Source organism: Brassica napus, chromosome C2 (genome assembly GCF_020379485.1).
Source record: "Brassica napus cultivar Da-Ae chromosome C2, Da-Ae, whole genome shotgun sequence".
Lineage (NCBI taxonomy): Eukaryota > Viridiplantae > Streptophyta > Magnoliopsida > Brassicales > Brassicaceae > Brassica > Brassica napus.
This window is the reverse complement of record NC_063445.1, coordinates 45,061,157-45,080,686: the sequence shown is the minus strand read 5'-3', so window position 1 is coordinate 45,080,686 and position 19,530 is coordinate 45,061,157. Positions and strand designations below refer to the sequence as shown.

The window sequence follows — 19,530 nt, the reverse complement described above, 5'->3', positions numbered from 1 at the left end:
ATTTAAATTTAGTAAACCTTTCATATTAGATTTTTATTATTTTATTATTTTTATTTTTAAAAGTATATAATTTATAATTATATAAGCAAGATTATGTTTGCTTTAAGTTGACATCAAATAAGTTTTAAACAAATAAAATGTTAGAGTTAGTAAATTGACAGCAAATAAGTTTTATAAGTAAAAATTATCAAAGAAGTATATATTACACAATTAATCAGACGAATTACAAAAATTTTAGTAAAAGTTTTTAACAAAACATATTAAAATAATTAAATAATAAACAAAACAGATTAATAATAGAATTATATATTTTTAAACGCCACTAAAATAAAAATGTTAAAACACTAAAATAAAAATGTTAAAACATTACATACTAAAAGTTCATAACAAAACAGATTAATATAAATAAAAATAATGCAATTATATATTTTTTAAAGTACACTAAAATAAAAATGTTAAAACACTACTTTTTTAAAAAATGTTAAAAGATATTGATTTTGTAAATAGATTTTGTTAAAAATATTCTTACGCTTTTAAATGTGGGTCAAAATCTAATTTTAGTTAAATTATAGTCGGGTCGGTCATATTTTTATTGTTGAAACAAGATATTTAAACGATCTCTAACATTCTCATCAGTTTTTGGATGAATAAATTAAACTCGTGATGTTAACTACATAACATCATAAAGTTAAAGGATGTTGTCATGTATATCATATACTTCGTGTGGTTAGGTATACATTAGTTTAGTTTGCATGGTTAACCATGTGATGCCCAATACTTCATGTAGCTAGCAATCATTTTTCCTCCATATAGCCGTTTCTACACCGTACCCGTATCTACAAATTTTAAGTTTGATGTTTCCTGTCCCCGCTCATGTCCCTGCTCTCGTCCCAGTTTCCGGTCTCCGTCCTGGTCTTGGTGCAGCTTAGAACTTAGGGGTTGTGCTCAGAAGTTCAATAGTACTGGTTTCAACGAAAAGTCTGAGTTTGTAAGGTGAACCCGTGACGGCATGACTTAACGGAGAGGGGTTTGGTCAGAGACCTGAGACGTCTCGGAAACGTTTCAATAAAAAGTAGACGTATCCGTTTGCTCTTAATTTTTTTTTTATTTCTCAATAATTCTGAAAAAAAAAAGTTTTTTTATCAATAGTATCTTCCACTCCTACCTTAATGTCTTTCTCTTTAACTCTCTACCATATTTAAGATGCGCATGTTTCTTCTTCTTGTCTCTTTCTGGTTTTTATGTTTTCAGTTGTTTACGTTTGAATTATGTTTCATATACAACTTTCAGATTTTTTTCTCTCTATGTGTTTCTGTATACGAATATTTGATTTCGTGTGTTTCTTATGATAAACAACATACATGCATTTTCTCTGCTTTTTTTTTTGTGTCTTCTCATCTTTAATGGCATTTTGTTTTGTGGTTTGTTTTGTTGTTAATGTATGTTTAGTTTTGAACATTATCATATGTTTAATTTTTTGTTTTAATATTGGTGGTATAACTAGTAGATGTTTAGCTTATGATGTTGCTTTTTAACTGTTTTTAAAACTGTTGAATCATATGTGAGAAATTCTAATATTTTGATTTATATGTATTCTTACATTATATATAGCTGGTTCTATGCCGTATCCGTATCTACAAATTTTAACTTTGATGTTTCTTGTTCTTGCTCCTGTCCCCGCTCCCATCCTAGTTTCCGGTCCCCGTCCTGGTCTTGGTGCAACTTAGATCTTAGGACTTTTGCTCAAAAGCTCAATAGTATTGGTTTCAACGAAAAATCTGTGTTTTTGTTTACTCTCGATAACATTCCTCATCCACCAAATAAGGATAACACATTGCTAGTGCTTAACAGTTTTTAAACTTTTGATGCATAATGTTTTATGACAATGGCAAAACACTCATATGTTCTTCGATTGGTCAAAACCAAGAACGCAAAAAGATCTTTTATAATGTCACGATGAAATCTCTAATATTTAAGATACAGTTTCAGCTTATTGAGGAGACGACACGTGAGAAATGTGAAGGATGTTGTTGAGCTTGATAACATCACTTATTCAACTATCACCATTTGTGAAAAAGGTGCAATCTTTACCACAAAGCGATTGAATGGTTCGAGAGGATGTATAAAAAAGGTTTGATACCTGAAGATGAGGTTGAAGATCTGATGATATAGTGTTCTCTGTGTTGGGGAATATGTTTGGTGAGCTGGGGATTATGATGTGATTATGTGTGTTTTGAAAGAGATGAAAGCTATAGTTGTGAAGCCTAATGTGGTTGTGTATTGTATAATAATTTGCTGAAACTTGGAAGCTATGGGAAGAGCTGGGAAACGGGGTTTAGGGTAAGAGTTTGCTTCATGAGATGGTTGAGTCGGGTTTAACTCCTAATGAGAAGACATTTGACCGCTCCACGGAAGGTTTATGGAAAAGCAATGTAGGCTAAAGATGCGCTTTAGTTGTGAGAAGATTTCATTTTGTATAACACATTGTTAAATATATGTGTTGATATTGGTGTGGAGGAAAAAGTATAAAAGTTGTTTGATGATACAAAGAAGTCGGGGCAGTGTAAACATGATAGTATTACACAGCAATGTTAAATATATACGGGAGTGGTGGAAATGTAGAAAATGAGATGTAATTGTTTGAAGAGATGTTAGAAGTCGGGGTTCAAGTTAATGTGATAAGATGCACTTGTTTGGTTCAATGCTTAGGAAAAACTAAAAGGATAGATGATTTGATTAATGTGTCCATTCAAAGAAGAATTAACCCTGATGATAGGCTTTGTGAGTGTCTTATTTAGGTTCAGCCTTGTTATGTTAGAGTAATGAAGATGCTGAAAAAGTTATGACTTGTTTAGTGCGAAATAATTGGAACTGGATTTAATTTAGTTTTATTAGCTGATATAAACATTAATTACGATATTTTATTATCTTGATAAAGACAACAAAATTCCTTTTAAAATATAATGTACGTCTAACATTTTATAATTTATCGATTAATATAATCTTTTTTTAACTTAGCTTAATATAATCATTTATTGGTTAGTTTTTTTTTGTAATCTATATATATAAAGTTGAAGTATCTGCCTTTTCAGGCGTCCACGTCACTCTGGAGAGGGAGGGCTTTCTCACCACGTGTCGACACGTTGAGTCGTCTGTGTATCTCACGCGTTTTATTTGTTCTGCGCGTTGCTGCTTTCTCGATTTGGGTTTTTTTTAGTTATAAAGATAAGTCCACATAAGCCCATATTATGATGATAAGCCCACGTGATTTTAGGGTGGGCATACCCCTTTTTTGATACACTACCTAAAAAAATAAAAAGATTGAACGTTAGCATATTTATATAACTTTCAAAAAGAGTTGCAATGCATATTAAATCAAAAATTAATAACTTAATTTGAAAGGAACATATACAACACTAATCAGAGTTTCGAAATTACAATTCCAATTATACAAAGCAAAACAAAGTAAAGATAAAATAAACCAAACTAACCTGAAAGATAACCGGGTCAAATCAAACTTCCATACTAGCTAAAAGCTAAACTGAAACACGTTTTTTAAAAAAAATCATCTAAAACTACACAAATAACTCCCATGAATAAATGATATTAAAACCAACTTTAGAAGAAGGAACTTAAATACTCAATTTTAGTTCACACTATATAATACATTTCTTCAGAACTTTATGCCCTCACAGACAATCCAAGAAATGAGTAATTTACCACTTATATCTCATCACCTCTCACATCAAACAAGATTTACAAATGGAAACCCAAAGCAAACACTGCAAATCTACATACGCAGACCCAACAAGCAACAATCCGTAATTGATTTTCAGCTGCCATCTATTATTGACAACCAAAGTAATTTTAATGATTCAATAATAGAGAGCATGGAATTCATGTTAGCATACCATGACATCAACCACCCCAATTCAACATACTTTATTGAAAAACAACCGAATACGTGATGAATGAAGTAAGAGACGACCATAATATCTTAACGAATGATCTTCAAGTTACTCTTACTATCAAAGACTACAACCAAAACGCAACATCAAGACTCGACGTCGATTTCATCATCACTGACCTTGAGAGTACTAATAGGCTTCCAACTATAGAAGAGAGAAACGATGTATGCATTGTATGCTTCGGACATTACAGCGATAAAAACAAAATTTGCTCTCTTACTTGCGGCCATAATTTTCATTTTGATTGCATTGATCAGTGACTTCGTACAAAAATAAGTTGTCCAGTCTGTAGAGAAAGTAATCTATGATGCTTCCATGCCTTAAAAATAAAAATATAAAAGTAATCTTCTTTACTTTGTAATCTTTTTTTTTTAAAATTTAAAATCTGATAAACTATTTATCCTCTTATATATATTTCAATTCCTCACCCTTTCTCATCCAAAAAAACCAGCAATCTCCAAAAACAATCATATATTGCGTTTCCAATCAACTTATAAATACATCAACTTAACATGAATTACAAATTCAATCAGAGATGGCTTTTTCAGCTTATTAGACAACCCAACGTACAAAACCGGCGCATACCCCTAGTTAAAAATAAAGAACTTAAAATTATATTTTCATAATGTAGACTCAACATCATTTATTAATTATTCAAAAAGTGTTATAAAAGGAACTGGAATTTTATTGTATCGCGGGAATTTAAATAAGGGCAAAATTTATACCCGTAGATTTTATAACACTGATAGAAAGTGTTTATTATAGAGAGAAGAGAAGAGTGAATGATAATTTATAAACGATCAAATCGATCGTTTATATAGAAGTAGAATTTATTGTGCAAATAGTGCAGTGGGCCCCACATCTTTTATATTTTTCAACGTTTTCGGCTGGCTGCTGGCTTTCTTAGCTGTCTTTCATAACACTCCCCCTTGGGGACCGGTGTCACTATCCACTCTCGCTTAACGTCTTTGTTGCCTCGTTAAAAACCTTTCCAGGAAAACCCAATGGGAAAAACCATAGTAAGGTAAAAAGAGTACAACCACGTAAGCTCCCCCTCGAGTAAGCAGTCATATATCCTTCTGATGGCGCATTCCAATGTTATGGATGTGTTTTCTGAATACCGAGGTAGGGAGTGATTTTGTGAAGAGGTCGGCTGCATTGTCGCATGATCGAACATATCTTACTTCAATCTCTTTATTCTTCTCGAGCTCTTGAGTGTATGAGAAGAACTTCGGAGGTATATGTTTGGTTCTATCGCTTTTGATATATCCTTCCTTCGTTTGAGCAACACATGCCGCGTTATCTTCATATAGAATAGTTGGCTCCGTATTTTCGTTAATCCCACTGCTTGAACAGATGTGTCGGCTTATTGATCTTAGCCATACACATTCTCTACTTGCTTCATGGAGTGCAATGATCTCAGCGTGATTTGAAGAAGTAGCAACAAGTGTCTGCTTCTGAGAACGCCAAGATATGGCGGTGCCTCCAATTGTAAAAACATATCCTGTCTGGGATCGAGCTTTGTGTGGATCTGACAAATAACCTGCATCTGCAAAACCAATCATTTGACCTTTTGAACTTTTAGGATAAAACAAGCCTAAATCAGTTGTTCCTTGAAGGTAACGAAAGACATGTTTAATTCCATTCCAATGTCTTCGCGTAGGAGACGAACTGAATCTCGCTAAAAGATTAACGGCAAAAGATATGTCAGGTCGAGTACAATTTGCAAGATACATAAGAGCTCCAATTGCACTTAAGTATGGAGTTTCAGGACCAAGTATTTCTTCATTTTCCTCAGATGGTCGAAACGGATCATTTTCAACATTAAGTGATCTAACGACCATCGGGGTGCTAAGAGGAGTTGCTTTATCCATGTTAAAGCGTTTCAATACTCGTTTGGTATATGTAGACTGGTGTACAAATATACCCTTTCGAGAATGCTCAATTTGTAATCCTAGACAATATTTTGTCTGGCCGAGATCTTTCATCTCAAATTCTCCTTTCAGATAGTTTGATGCCTTTTGGATTTCGTTTTGAGTTCCAATAATATTAAGATCATCAACGTACACCGCGATTATCACAAATCCGGATGTTGTTTTCTTTATGAAAACACAAGGGCATATAGGATCATTCGTGTATCCTTCTTTTGTTAAGTGTTCGCTGAGACGATTATACCACATTCGTCCAGATTGTTTTAACCCATATAATGATCTTTGCAATTTTATTGCACATAACTCTTTAGGTTTGGAACTTAACGTTTCTGGCATTTTAAATCCATCTGGGATTCTCATATAGATATCAGTATCTAATGATCCATATAAATATGCCGTAACGACATCCATGAGACGCATTTCTAAATTTTCATTGGCCGCTAGGCTCATCAGGAATCTAAATGTGATTGCGTCCATGACAGGAGAATAAGTTTCCTCATAATCAATTCCTGGCCTTTGAGAGAAACCTTGGGCTACGAGACGAGCTTTGTATCTTGTAATCTCGTTTTTCTCATTTTTTTTTCGGACAAACACCCATTTGTACCCAACTGGTTTTACATCTTTGGGTGTGAGCACAATAGGTCCGAATACATTTCGTTTGTTAAGCGAATCTAATTCGACTTGAATTGCATCTTTCCATTTTATCCAGTCATGTCTCTTTTGACATTCATATACAGACTTTGGTTCTGGATCTTCGTTTTCTTCATTTATTTCCTTTGCTAAAAGGTATGAGAAAACGTCATCAATATCATCCATCTCATTTCGTTTCCATATCTTTCCATTATGGATGTAATTGATAGAAATCTCATGATTTCCTTCAGATTCAAGATGCTTTATATTGTCATTAGATTCACAATTTTCTTCGTCCAAAATATTTTCTGTTATTTTGGGAGTATCATGCTTTTCACATTCCTTACGTTTTCTAGGAAGTTTATCCTTTGAACCAATAGGTCTACCGCGCTTTAAACGTGTTCCTGATTCACGTGTATCAACTGCCGTTCCACCATTTTGTGGTATTTCAATACGAGCAGGAGTATTTGCAGCGGGTATATGTGATTTAGTTACCATTTTGGTATCAGCAAATGCATCAGGTAGCTGATTTGCTATATTTTGTAAATGCATGATACGTCGAACTTCTAGTTCTGACTGTTTCGTAGGAGGATCAAGGTGTAATAACGATGGTACACTCCATTTGATCTCTTTTCCTACTTGTTTATTGTCTCCCCCTAGAGTTGGGAATTCTTTCTCATTGAAATGACAATCGGCAAATCGTGCCGTAAACACATCACCAGTTTGTGGTTCTAGGTATCTTATTATTGATGGAGAATCATAGCCAATATATATTCCCAACCGTCTTTGCGGTCCCATCTTTGTACGTTGTGGTGGTGCTATTGGAATATAAACCGCACAACCAAAGATTTTTAGATGAGAGATATTTGGTTCTTTTCCAAATGCTAACTGTAATGGGGAATATCTATGGTATGCACTTGGTCTTATCCGAATTAGTGCTTCTGCATGCAAAATAGCATGTCCCCATACAGAGGTTGGGAGTTTTGATCTCATGATCAATGGCCTTGCAATTAGTTGCAGCCGTTTAATTAATGATTCTGCCAAACCATTTTGTGTATGAACATGAGCAACAGAATGCTCTACTTCAATCCCTGATACCATACAATAATCATTAAAAGCTTGGGATGTGAATTCACCAGCGTTATCTAATCTAACTCTTTTAATTGGATAATCTGAGAACTGTGCTCTTAATTTGATTATCTGAGTTAGAAATCTCGCAAATGCTATATTTCGAGATGATAACAAACAAACATGTGACCATCTACTCGATGCATCGATTAATACCATAAAGTAGTAGAATGGTCCCCACGGTGGATGTATTGGTCCACAAATATCACCTTGGATTCTTTCCAAAAACTTTGGTGATTCTTTGTCAACTTTGGTTGGTGATGGTCTTATGATTAATTTCCCAAGAGCACACGCATCACATGTCATTTTATTACTTTGGTATATATCTTGGGTTTTTATTGAATGACCATGTGAGCTTTCAATGATTTTTCGCATCATTGTAGTGCCTGGATGACCAAGGCGATCATGCCATAATGTAACATCTTGGATTTCTTTTTATCACAAGATGTGATTCTATAGCATCAATATAAGTGTGATGCAATCCAGAAGGAAGTTCTGGAAATTTTTCCAGTACAAGGCCTTTGCCTGATTTTTCAGAAGTTATATACAAATACTTCTTTCCATTCTCAGTTGCAGACTGAGTGTTATACCCTTGACGGTATATATCTTTGAAACTCAGCAAATTTCTCTTAGAATTTGGAGAATATAAGGCATTATCTATGGAAAACTTTGTTCCATTAGGCAACATAAAGTTCGCCTTGCCAATTCCTTCGATCAGGTCTGTAGGACCTGATATTGTGTTTATAGTCATTTTTACTGACTTTAAAGTAGAGAAATATCTCTTATCCTTCAGTATAGTGTGCGTTGTGCCACTATCTGGTATGCAAACTTCTCTACCAATTTGCTTAGTTGTTGTTCCATTTGCTTTCTTATCCATTTCTGTAACACACAGTTAATATCAATAAAGAAAATAAACTTTCATAAGTAAACATATTATGCATCAATAACAAGTACACAATAATTATACATTAGATATTTTGAAATACAACATTATTCTGAAAGTGAAATACATAATATTTTATGGCATCACTAGACATTATTAAGCTTGATAAGTACAAGCACTTCAATTATTTTGATGAGTGGCCTCGTCAAAATCTCCCATAAAGTCAGAGGATTCGAGGTATGTCGATGTTGTACCCACAAGGTGTTCATTGAGATTTACTTCCTTTGCCTTGCCTTTAATAGATTCTTGGTACAATTGGCATAGATGCCGAGGAGTTCGACATACTTGAGACCAGTGTCCCTTCGATCCACATATGTAACAGACGTTCTCATTTTTATGAGTAGGGTTTTCTTGGGTTTCTTTTCCTTTTACCCGATCAGATCGATTCCATGTGTTGGATCCCCTTCCTCTTGGGTTGTTACTCCTTTCATGGTTGCGGTTAAATCGATAACCACGACCACGACCAAAACCACGATTGTGACCACGGCCACGACCACGCCCACGATAGGAATAATTTCCTTTTTCCGGATTTTTTATATCCGTTGCATTTACCTCAGGAAATGCTTTGGTTCCCGTGGGTCGGGCATTGTGGTTTTTAATGAGGAGTTCATTATTTCTCTCCGCTATTATAAGCGCCACAGCGAGTTCAGAGAACCTCGTATACCCACAATTTCTATATTGTTCTTGTAGAACATAATGATTTTTGTGGAACGTTTGGTAAGTTTTCTCGAGCATTTCTGCTTCTGAGACAGGCTTACCGCAATAATCTAATTGCGCCGCTATTCTCAATATAGCGGAATTGTACGTTTCCACTTTTTCAAAATCTTGAAATCGTAGATTTTTCCACTCATTGAGTGCATGGGGGAGAGTAATTTTCTTTTGGTTATCAAACCTCTCCTTCAGAGCTTTCCAAAGATCTAAGGGATCTTTGGTTCTCGCATAATCATGCGTAAGATTTTCATCTAGATGCCTTCTCAGAAATATCACGGCCTTAGCCTTTTCATGAGAGGTTGATATATTGCCTTCTCTTATTGTTTCGAGTATTTTCTCGGAATCTAGATGAAGCTCCATGTTTGTGACCCATGCCGTGTAGTTTGTGCCAGTTACTTCCAATGCCGGAAACTGAAGTTTCTCGATTTTTGCCATTTGAATTTCGAATCGCAGAGTGATCGTGCTGATAACGTGTTATAAAAGGAACTGGAATTTTATTGTATCGCGGAAATTTAAATAAGGACAAAATTTATACCCGTAGATTTTATAACACTGATAGAAAGTGTTTATTATAGAGAGAAGAGAAGAGTGAATGATAATTTATAAACGATCGAATCGATCGTTTATATAGAAGTAGAATTTACTGTGCAAATAGTACAGTGAGCCCCACATCTTTTATATTTTTCAACGTTTTCGGCTGCATGCTGGCTTTCTTAGGTGTATTTCATAACAAAAAGAAAATTTTCGCCTTTGGAGGTTACTTTTTAAATGCGAGATAATAACAATTATTTTGTGGTGTGTTCAATGTGTTGTGTTGTGTTGTGTGTTATTTTGACGTGGTTTAATCGATTAATTAAAGGTTAACCATTTTTTTTTTTGCGCACAAAGGGTTAACAATGCACGTTTATTTAATCCACCCTATACTCACTTGGAAAGAAAAGAGAAGGTTATTTCGCCGTTTTTGTTTATGGTTCGTCATCACTCTGCTTAACGAACGCCGAGTGCATTCACTCATAATCGCTCCTTCGTTCGATCAATTCTTTCCCCAGGTAAGAGCTTCTTCGAGTATCTCTCTCTCTCTAATCAGGATTCGTCATTAAATTTCGTTTCGAAGCGTAATGTTTCCATCTCAATCGTATGGATTTCGATAAACCCTAATTAGTCGGAGTTTGCTTGTGTATCTAATTGTTGAATCGAGTTGATCGTCTTGACGTAAAAACCCTAATTTTCGAGTTTTGTGCAGCCGCACTTATAAACCCTAATCGGTCTTTTCAGAATAGTTTTAACCTATAGGTTAGTCGGATTTTGCTTGGGTATCTAATCGTTGAATCGAATTTGATTGATTTGACATAAACCCCCTATTTTCTCGGGCGCTCGATTCTGAAACTGGTTTGATTTTATGTGTTCAGGTGTTTTCGAATCAAGAAACAATGGTTGGAATAACCAAACTGAGGATAAATTTTGGACCTGAAGGCTCCGTCAAAGCTTTCCAAACGTTTAACAACTGCACTGAGAAACCAGTCGGTAAAGAAGAAGAAGATGTAACTAAACCCGCGAATCAGTCCAGGAAGCGTGGACCTGACGAGCTAGGGGAGTTTCAGGCTAACAAGAAGCAGAAGCTGAACCGTGTTTTGTCTAGTCAGTGTCTTAACCTCTTGAAATCTTTGAGAGGGCACGAGTTTGGATGGCTGTTTGGCGAGCCTGTGGATCCTGTTAAGCTCAACATTCCTGATTACTTCTCTGTGATATCGAAGCCCATGGATCTAGGCACTATCAGTTCCAAGCTTTTGAAGAATGTGTACAGCAGTGCGGATGAGTTTGCGGCAGATGTCAGGTTGACTTTTGACAATGCGTTGACGTATAATCCTCCGGAGAATTTTGTTCACGATGTGGCGAAGGAGCTTCAGGTGATTTTTGAGGCTAGATGGGAATCGCTTAGGAAGAAAAAGGTTTCGGATTTACACGGGGAGAAAGTTACAGAAGGTTCCTCTTTTAGAAGGCAACCAGTTGAAGTGGGTTGGATTAGACAGAGCAGCCCTGAAACGTCAGCATCCTCTGGGAGGTTCTCTGTGGAATTGCCAAAACAGGCGAAGGAAAAGTCCCAAAAGGTTCCTCTTTTGTTAAAACCAGTGACAAAGCTGAGCAAAAAGGATACTCCTGTTGTCACGCCGGCAGCTTTAGCAACAAAGGTATGATACAGGATCAGAATGGTAGATTTGTTACTGTGATAGTGGTTAATTTTTTTTTTACTGAAACGATTGACATATGTTTGATATTTTCAGTTGAGGATTAAGAAATTCGAGCAGGGTCATGGTTCGACTGTAGAAAACCCAAGCAAAGGTACGACATCGGGAAATTTTTCTTTTCTGATAGGTGGATTCTCAGCAGTGTATATAACTGACTGTATGCATATTATGCAGGTTTGATTCCAACTTCAGCCTGCAAATGTAGTTCATGTGGTAGAATAACTTGCAGATGCCTCAAGTCATGTAACTCATCTGGAAGTGAAGTGTCTACATTGACGGTATAAGCAGATTATTGCTTTATCTTTGATGGATTTGAGTTTCCTCTTGTTCTTTTCATTGGCAAAAGGAATTCAGATTTCTGATACTCTTGTGGAAACAGGATTATCTGGTAAAGGACAATTCATGTTCACAGGCGAGCGAGTCAGATCCTCATTCCAATGGTGAGGAATCTTAAGCTCTTTCTCTTACCTTTCTTATTTCATTTAAACGCCTCTTGATTCTATTTCTGTTATAACATTGTATATACTTGTTTTGTTTCTTTTTTAGGGTCTATAAGCTCAAAGAATGATTGTGTCAGTTCTCAGCTTGATACACCTTTGGATAATGGCAAGTTATCATTCCTCTCTTATGGTCTATGGGATTCCTATAGTATGGTTTCTTAGGATCTCTCTCTGATTCTACAGAGTTGAAAAAGCCATTACCTCCTATGCCTCCGTTGCCACCTGAGAAGGCTATTCGTGCTGCAATACTCAAGTGTCAGTTTGCAGAGACCATCCTGAAAGCTAAACACAGAAAAGTCCTTGACAAGGTATCATCATTACTTTCTTGATTCCAACTACAAAGAAAGAGAGACTTTCACAGCTTTTGTTTTACTAAAATTGCTGTGTTGCTGTGTTGTTCACAGAATAACAAATCTGATCTAATTAGAATACAGATAGAAAAGGAACAGATGGAGAAAACTCAACGTGAAGGTGCACTATATTACATGTTCTAATGAAAGTAAGAAACTCTCAGACTTTTCGGTTTTCTCGCCTGTTGACGTTTAAAATATTTGCAGAGAAAGCTAGAATTGAAGCAGAGATAGCAGCCGCTAGGCTTGCTACAAGAATGAGAGCAGAAGCGGAGTTGAAAGAGAAACGTGAGAGAGAACGGCTTGAGCTAGAAAAGGTATTTGTCAGAATTTTAGAAACCCATTTTCACAGTTTCTTGAAAAACCATTTTAGCGGATCGAAGAAACCAAGATTCTGATTTCTATAAATGCTTACAGATGGTCAAAGAAGTTGACTTAGAAGAGAATAACGCCTCGAAGTTTAACGAGAATATGATTAATCTATGTGGTAGCTGTGATCCGACAAGAACTTGGTTACCTGAGTTGGGTCTGTTTTTAATAAACGATGATGATGATTCGGATGAGGACGACTCGGAGGTTTCTGATGCTATGAGAATCGACGATCTTGAGGAGGGAGAGATCTTGTAATTTCTCTAATAGAAACCTCTTGGTTGTAATTTTTGACCAGAACAAAGGTTTTATTATAATGACCTGAACTTTCTTAATATATGAAACTAGATGTTGGTTGCTCGTAGATATATGAGATATTTTCTTGTATTCTTCACAATCTTTATGTAAAAGATTGCTAGACAAGAAAACCTGACTTTGTCATGTCTTTTCTTGAGTAACTTCAGAAAGAGGAAACTGTTGTAAATGCAATTGTATTTCATGGATGAAGAACACACATGATCAATGTAGTGGAGAATATCATATAGACTTGATATTTTAACCAAGATTTTGAGACTCTCTTTATACTCTATTTCCATTTGTATTTAATATGTTTCATATTAAATGTCACTTTAATAGTTTTTTTTATCTAAAATGTTATCGGCTAAATAAATGACATTAATAGTTTTTTTTATCTAAAATGTTATCGGCTAAATAGATGACATTAATGAAAACATAAATGCATTTCAGTCAGTTTTTTAATATGTGTAAAAATATCTAAGTGACACTCTTTGTGAAACAAAAGAAATATAAAACATATGTTTTCTGTAGGGAAAAAATACCTATTTTAACGTTAACTTCAACCGTTGTGCATTTTTATTTTCGTGCTTTGTATTACCGTATATTTCATACTGAACAAAACAAAAATTTATAAATATTACATAAACTTCATTTGTCGTGTATTTTTCTTTTCGAAGTTTATAGTGGTACATATTCCATATTGAACTAAACAAGTATTCAAAAATACTACATGAATTCTCAAAGTTGTGCGTATCTATATCTATCTATCTATATTTATCTATCTATCTATCTATCAATCTATCTATCTATATATATAAAATACAGTTTCCTGTTTTTTTAGACATGCCACATGGGATTCCATGTCATAAACTTAGAGGCTGAGAGCACGACACATGTCCATTTTCCTAAACACTGCGTTTCATTAATGTGACACTGGGCTCCTGCGTTTCATTTTTTTTTGTTTTGGTTACAGAACAACACGCCGCTTCTAGGGTTTGTCATATTCTTCAGTCTCCGACACCAAAAGCTTTCTTCTCCGACGAAATCGATGGAGTTTCGAGGTATTTATTGACTCAAATCGCCATGAATAATCTATCTGTTTATCTTCATTTGCGTCGTTCCATTTCCTCTTCTAATCAGTTGAAACGCTCAGAGTTACGGATCCATCGACTTTATCATCTTCTTAACTCCATAGACTGACGTGAAGCACGATCTAACATATTGAATGCGTGTATCTACACCTATATAAAGGTTATCATCCTTCACTAGAGCATCATCCACTCAGTCCGTCAAAACACCAAAGTAAATCTACTGTTTTTTTTTTTGAAATGGCCAATTCATCAATCTTCTTTTCTGATTTGAAGTTCGGACGCTTCTCCTCCACTGTTCAAGTGCGGTTGCTCAGGTTTCAGACGCAATGGCAAGCTCATGGGAGTGGATATGCTCTACTGGATTCAAAGATTGTTATGTTTTGAAGCTTGCGTTCATAATTATTTAAACTTTTTTGGCCTGTTAAATCCTCATTATCAAGCTTTTCTATTCAAAGTTTTGTTTAACATCTTTTGAAGGAGAAAGTTTGAAACCATTTGAATCCTTCCGTTCACATTTCTTAGAAACTCTGAAACAAGTATGAGTTTCGAATGTATCCATGGAGATCCTCTCTCTCCTCTTCCAAAGAAGCTCTGTCGGGATGAAAAACGTACCGGTTACTCAGATGGTAAAGAGCTAAAGAGTTCACCGGAGAGACTTCCCGTTACCGTCTCTTCATCCTCTTTGCACCAGAACCGGGCCTAAGAAGACCCGAGCCACCCCAGAAAGAACACGATCTGCTGCACTTACCAAAATCTCCCAAACACCAACCACCAAGCACGACTTCACCAGGTATGCGTCTTAATTAAGAGTTCATGATCGATGGTCAAGGACAGGTCATCGAACCTTAATCCTCTTGAAAATGCTGCTTCAGATTCAACCATTTCGAAGAACTCTTTGGGTTTACTCTTTGGGTTTAGGCTGATGATGTTTTACTTAGAAGTGCCTCTATAATATATATAGAGTAATTTTCTCTAAGGTATAGTAAGGCGTGAATGACAGATTGTGACCTTTAAATCAATGTTGTTGGTGTTGGTGTGCCTGTTGTCATGTTTCAATAAACTCTGGTTTATGTCTTCACTATCCAGACGTTTCAATTATGTGTATATACATGAATTGTATGTTGAGATGTTTTTTGTTTGATTTTGTGATGTAGGCAGGAACAAGAAGAAGAAGCAGTTTCTTTAGAGTTTCTTTCCTGCCCTAGATCTTTTACTATTAGAATTATAGATGATTTTGCTACTCTAATAAACAGATGTGGATTTTGTAGTGTTAGCGTTTTTACATCTTCACGTTTATAATGTTAGTTGTAGTTGCAAATAACATAAACCCATAAGTTATAGATGAATCTAACTTAATTATATTTTATGTTTCTTGACAGTTGAAATTTGAACCATATGACCATATTTTTTTCCTAAAGTTCTCTCTGTTGCAAGTTACATGTAACGGAAAAGTTATTCTTACAAAATGTTTGTATTTTTCACCTTTGCTTTAAACAGTTACAAAAATCCTAAACTCTAAAGAAATGAATTAGGCTTTAAGAAACTTAGAATTTCATGAAATTTTTCAATTCATATGTTATGTTGTTTTTTTAACCTGGTGAAAATTTTAGTCAAAAGTAATAATATAATAAATGTACATTGTATAATTTAAAATACAATAATTTAAAGAATTAAAAGAAAAAATTCGTAAAAAAATAAGAAAAATCTATTTGGATATTGATTTTACAATTTCATCAAATTTAAGCCACAAAAATTTAATGAATCTATTTGAAGTTTTTCTTTTTGTCATAAAATTTAAACTTAGATGAATTGAAAATTCGAAAGAACACCAAAATTAAAAGTTAATACATAATTAAATAGAACTTTAAAAACAATATAAAAGAAAAAAAGAAAATATAAAATATAAAAAAAAATTGAAAATTTACAATTTAATGAAATTTATATATATATATATATATATATATATATATACATATAATATAAATTTATAATTGATAAAAATATTAAGAAAAAATTATAAAAATACAAATTAAGAGAATGCATTAATGTATTACCTCTTCATTTTTATCAAAATAAAATCAACCAAAATTAAAAGAGTGTTTTTTTGTCAACCTCTTTTTTAATCATTAAACTTAGGTTAAAGAAACTAATAATATACTGAAAAGTACAACAAATAATTTACACATAATCAAACAAATAGTAAAATAGAATATAATAAATATAGCAAATAAAATAAATATAACAAATAAAACAAAGAATATAAAAACAAAATATGAAAAAAAAATTCTATAATATGATCAAGAGACTAAAGTTTTTATATCTAAAAATGTATTTTTTTTAAAAATGCTACAACATGATTTCCAATAAACTTCAAACCTATCTACGAAAATTAAAGATAACTATTTGCATAGTATGAAAAAGAGACCCAGTGAAAAAATCTGACAGTAAAAATATTAAAGTTAAAATAAAAATAAATAATCTAAAATACAACAAACATATCAAAAGATCTAAACCGCATAAAGAAATATATCCTCAGAAAACCCTTTCAAAGAGCGAATTACAGAAAATTAGTTAATTGCAACAAAACTAAAAATTGAATATTGTAACATCAAATATTTTAAATTAAAAAGAATGATGAAACAACGAAACAGTTATGATAAAATATTTCAAATTAATGTCTAAAACAAAATATACAATATCCTGCGCGAAGCGAAGACTTGCCTTATCTATATATATAATAGTGTTTGTTTCACTCCCATGCCGCCACGTCATAGCCATGTCACAAAGTCGAGTTGTGTGCTGTTGACACGTGTCCGACTAATTAAAACGATGCGTTTTGTTAACTAAGTTGTACGATAGATGTGGGTTTCATTGTGTGATTTTGGGCTTGATAATGTCCTCAAGGAACCCAGCCCGTTAAACACTTAAACTCTTGAAACTCAGCGTTTTCGAAATTAGGGCTCCTCACAATCTGAGAAACTGAGATGCGGAAGTCGGCGTGACGACTCCGTTGGTTGGGGTTTTGATCACGTCCTTTCACCTTCTCTTCAATGTATGTTAATCTTCTTAGAAGTGGTGTTTCTATGGTATAAAAAGGTATGCTTTGCTCCTCTTTAAACCATCTTCTATATCTTTCTTAAGAAATGGATGCGATGATGCTGTAGCATTTATGGTGAATTGCAATCTATACAATCTGTTATATACTTAGATTTTGTAAATGTAAGTCTGTTATTACAATCTATATAATCGTTTGATTTAATATTTACGGTGAATTGCTCTCCGTTTCTCGTTTCTGAGATGTATCGAACTCCATTTCAGGGGAAACCAAAGGTATCGACTTTAAGAAATGGAGGCGATGATGCCGTAGCAGAAGCTCCGCCTTGGAATCTGAGGACGAGGCGAGCTGCTTGTAACGAACCTGGAGATGAGCCCACGAGGATCACTGGCGTCAAGAGAGGTAGTAACGAAGGAGGTGGTGATGGAGATTCGCAGAAACTGAAATTCTCTGTTTCTTTGTTGAGGGAATTAGTCGAAAAAGATTTCACGGCCTTCGATGGTAAAAACCTCCTACAAGACCAAAGAAGAGACAAGGGATATTCAGAGTCAAATGAATGTAAGTTCCTAGCTTTCTTTGTTGCTTAACGTTTTCATTCTTGGTTGCTAACTCTTTTCACCGGATTGTGTCTAGCAGAGGAAGTAACAGCAGGCTCTTATGATTTATGACGTCTCTGATGATCAAAGGTGTGATTCCTTGGTTTCTTCAGTTTAGAGTCCACAAAAATCATGTTCTATCAACTTTGTTTTAAACTTTTTCAGTTGTAAAAAGGAAGAACAAATATAGCAATGTACCATTTTTTAGTGAATGAAGCTATTTTACTATGTTTCTTAATATCTTCTCTTTATTTTTCTAAAAGAGGCGAGTGGAGTTTTTATTACCAGAGCTAATAGCAATGCACCTTCTCATGTTTGATTTTTCAACAAAGAAATCTCAGCTTTTACTGTTAAAAGAAGCTTTCGGTGTTATTACATCAGTATAGTACTTCAAAAATTGAGATAAGGGTGACAAATAAGAATGAGGAGACCAATGCAGTGTCGTGGAGCAAAGTCACAGCATTGAATTTGAGCTATGTTCTTCAAATTTTGCATCTTCCAAGACCGGATAAGGGAGAAGAAAGTTGTAGTATGTTCGGAGAGATGGAATGACTTAGACTGTTAGTTTGTATATGGTCAATTTTTCAATTTTTGGTCGTTAGTGTGCATAATGTCTATCACCTTAGTGACTTGAAACTTGGTCGCCAGAGAACAGAGACAGTCTTCTTCCAATTTGTCTAATATTTTTTATACCATTGCGCATTTATATTTGTTTCCAAACTGATGCTGTGTAGATTCAATCGTCCGTCTTCTTTACCTCCATTTCTAGGGAATGTGGAAATCTGAAATTAGAGGGTAAATATGATTGTCTCAATGTCGGGGTTGTGTGTCATGTATTTCGAATATGTGTGTTTTCCAAAATCTGATAAAATTTGAATTCATTTGTCAAACATAAGAATGATAGCTGATGGTCCTCATGTTAAATTGTAGAAAGTGCAGAGTATAAGACCATAAAAAATGGGACGTATGGAAGCAAAAGTAATGACGTGATCCTCAATGACTAATTCTCCTGGTAACTATATCGTCCATCATCATGGTCTGAATACAAATTCTCCCTCCTTCCTATGTAAAAAGAACCCAAACAGATTCTCTGATCAGATAATGAAAACGCCAATGATCAAAAGAAAAGAGAGTATGGTTTAGAAAACAAATTTTAAGTTCTAATTATTTACAATCCTACGATTTAGAATTAAATTTTGTAATATAATTATATTATATAATGCATTATATATACCACACACAAATAAAACAATATTCTAAGCTTACTTAAAATTTCATGAACTTTTAATATAATTTAAACATTAACTCAAAAATATATAAGGTTAATGAAAAAATAACCTTGAATTACCATATGAAACTTCTAATTTATTTTTTAGAAAAAAGGTATAATATTTATTACTTGGTTCAACAAAAAAAAATAATTTCATATATATTATTCGAAGATCATGAAAAGAATTAGCGACTTAAACTACTGATACGGATTTGAAACAAGTCAAAGAAGAAAAAGGAGTAGTCAACATGACAAAACATAACAACATTGTATTTGAATAACATATAACCGTACAAATAGAACATAATCCTTACAATAAAATAGATCGAAAGATCAACAATGCCAAAATAAAATATAACATAGCTTTATGAAAACAACTTTAACAATTGAATTATGATTTTTTTTAATCGCAACGACATTGTATTTCCATATCATAAGATAAAAC

At 34.1% G+C, this 19,530-nt stretch overlaps 1 protein-coding gene and 1 pseudogene across 4 annotated transcripts; both read left to right on the top strand.

Annotated features, from left to right (window-relative positions):
• Window positions 1-482: 482 nt before the first annotated feature.
• On the top strand, window positions 483-4,232 carry LOC125581836 (annotated as a pseudogene).
• Window positions 4,233-10,209: 5,977 nt separating this feature from the next.
• Window positions 10,210-18,053, top strand: LOC106367552 (transcription factor GTE12-like). Of its 4 annotated transcripts, XM_048747896.1 has the most exons (15): window positions 10,210-10,360; window positions 10,721-11,500; window positions 11,594-11,651; window positions 11,732-11,835; window positions 11,937-11,997; window positions 12,104-12,163; window positions 12,241-12,365; window positions 12,462-12,528; window positions 12,615-12,724; window positions 12,825-14,134; window positions 14,227-14,324; window positions 14,438-14,954; window positions 15,319-17,260; window positions 17,483-17,777; window positions 17,856-18,053. In XM_048747896.1, exons 2-10 carry the CDS (start codon window positions 10,742-10,744, stop codon window positions 13,032-13,034), a joined length of 1,554 nt encoding a protein of 517 aa, XP_048603853.1. In that variant the 5' UTR covers window positions 10,210-10,360; window positions 10,721-10,741; the 3' UTR covers window positions 13,035-14,134; window positions 14,227-14,324; window positions 14,438-14,954; window positions 15,319-17,260; window positions 17,483-17,777; window positions 17,856-18,053. The 4 variants fall into 4 exon arrangements, with proteins under 4 accessions (XP_048603853.1, XP_048603855.1, XP_048603852.1 ...); XM_048747898.1 differs by having other exon boundaries at window positions 12,492-12,528; window positions 14,438-17,260; XM_048747895.1 differs by having other exon boundaries at window positions 14,438-17,260.
• The last annotated feature ends 1,477 nt before the right edge of the window (window positions 18,054-19,530 follow it).

Coding starts and splice junctions, on each gene's coding strand:
- LOC106367552 (XM_048747896.1), top strand. CDS start 10,742: ATGGTTGGAATAACCAAACTGAGGATAAATTTTGGACCTGAAGGCTCC. Junction 11,652..11,731: donor TGTAGAAAACCCAAGCAAAG/GTACGACATCGG, acceptor CATATTATGCAG/GTTTGATTCCAACTTCAGCC. Junction 12,366..12,461: donor ACAGAAAAGTCCTTGACAAG/GTATCATCATTA, acceptor TGTTGTTCACAG/AATAACAAATCTGATCTAAT.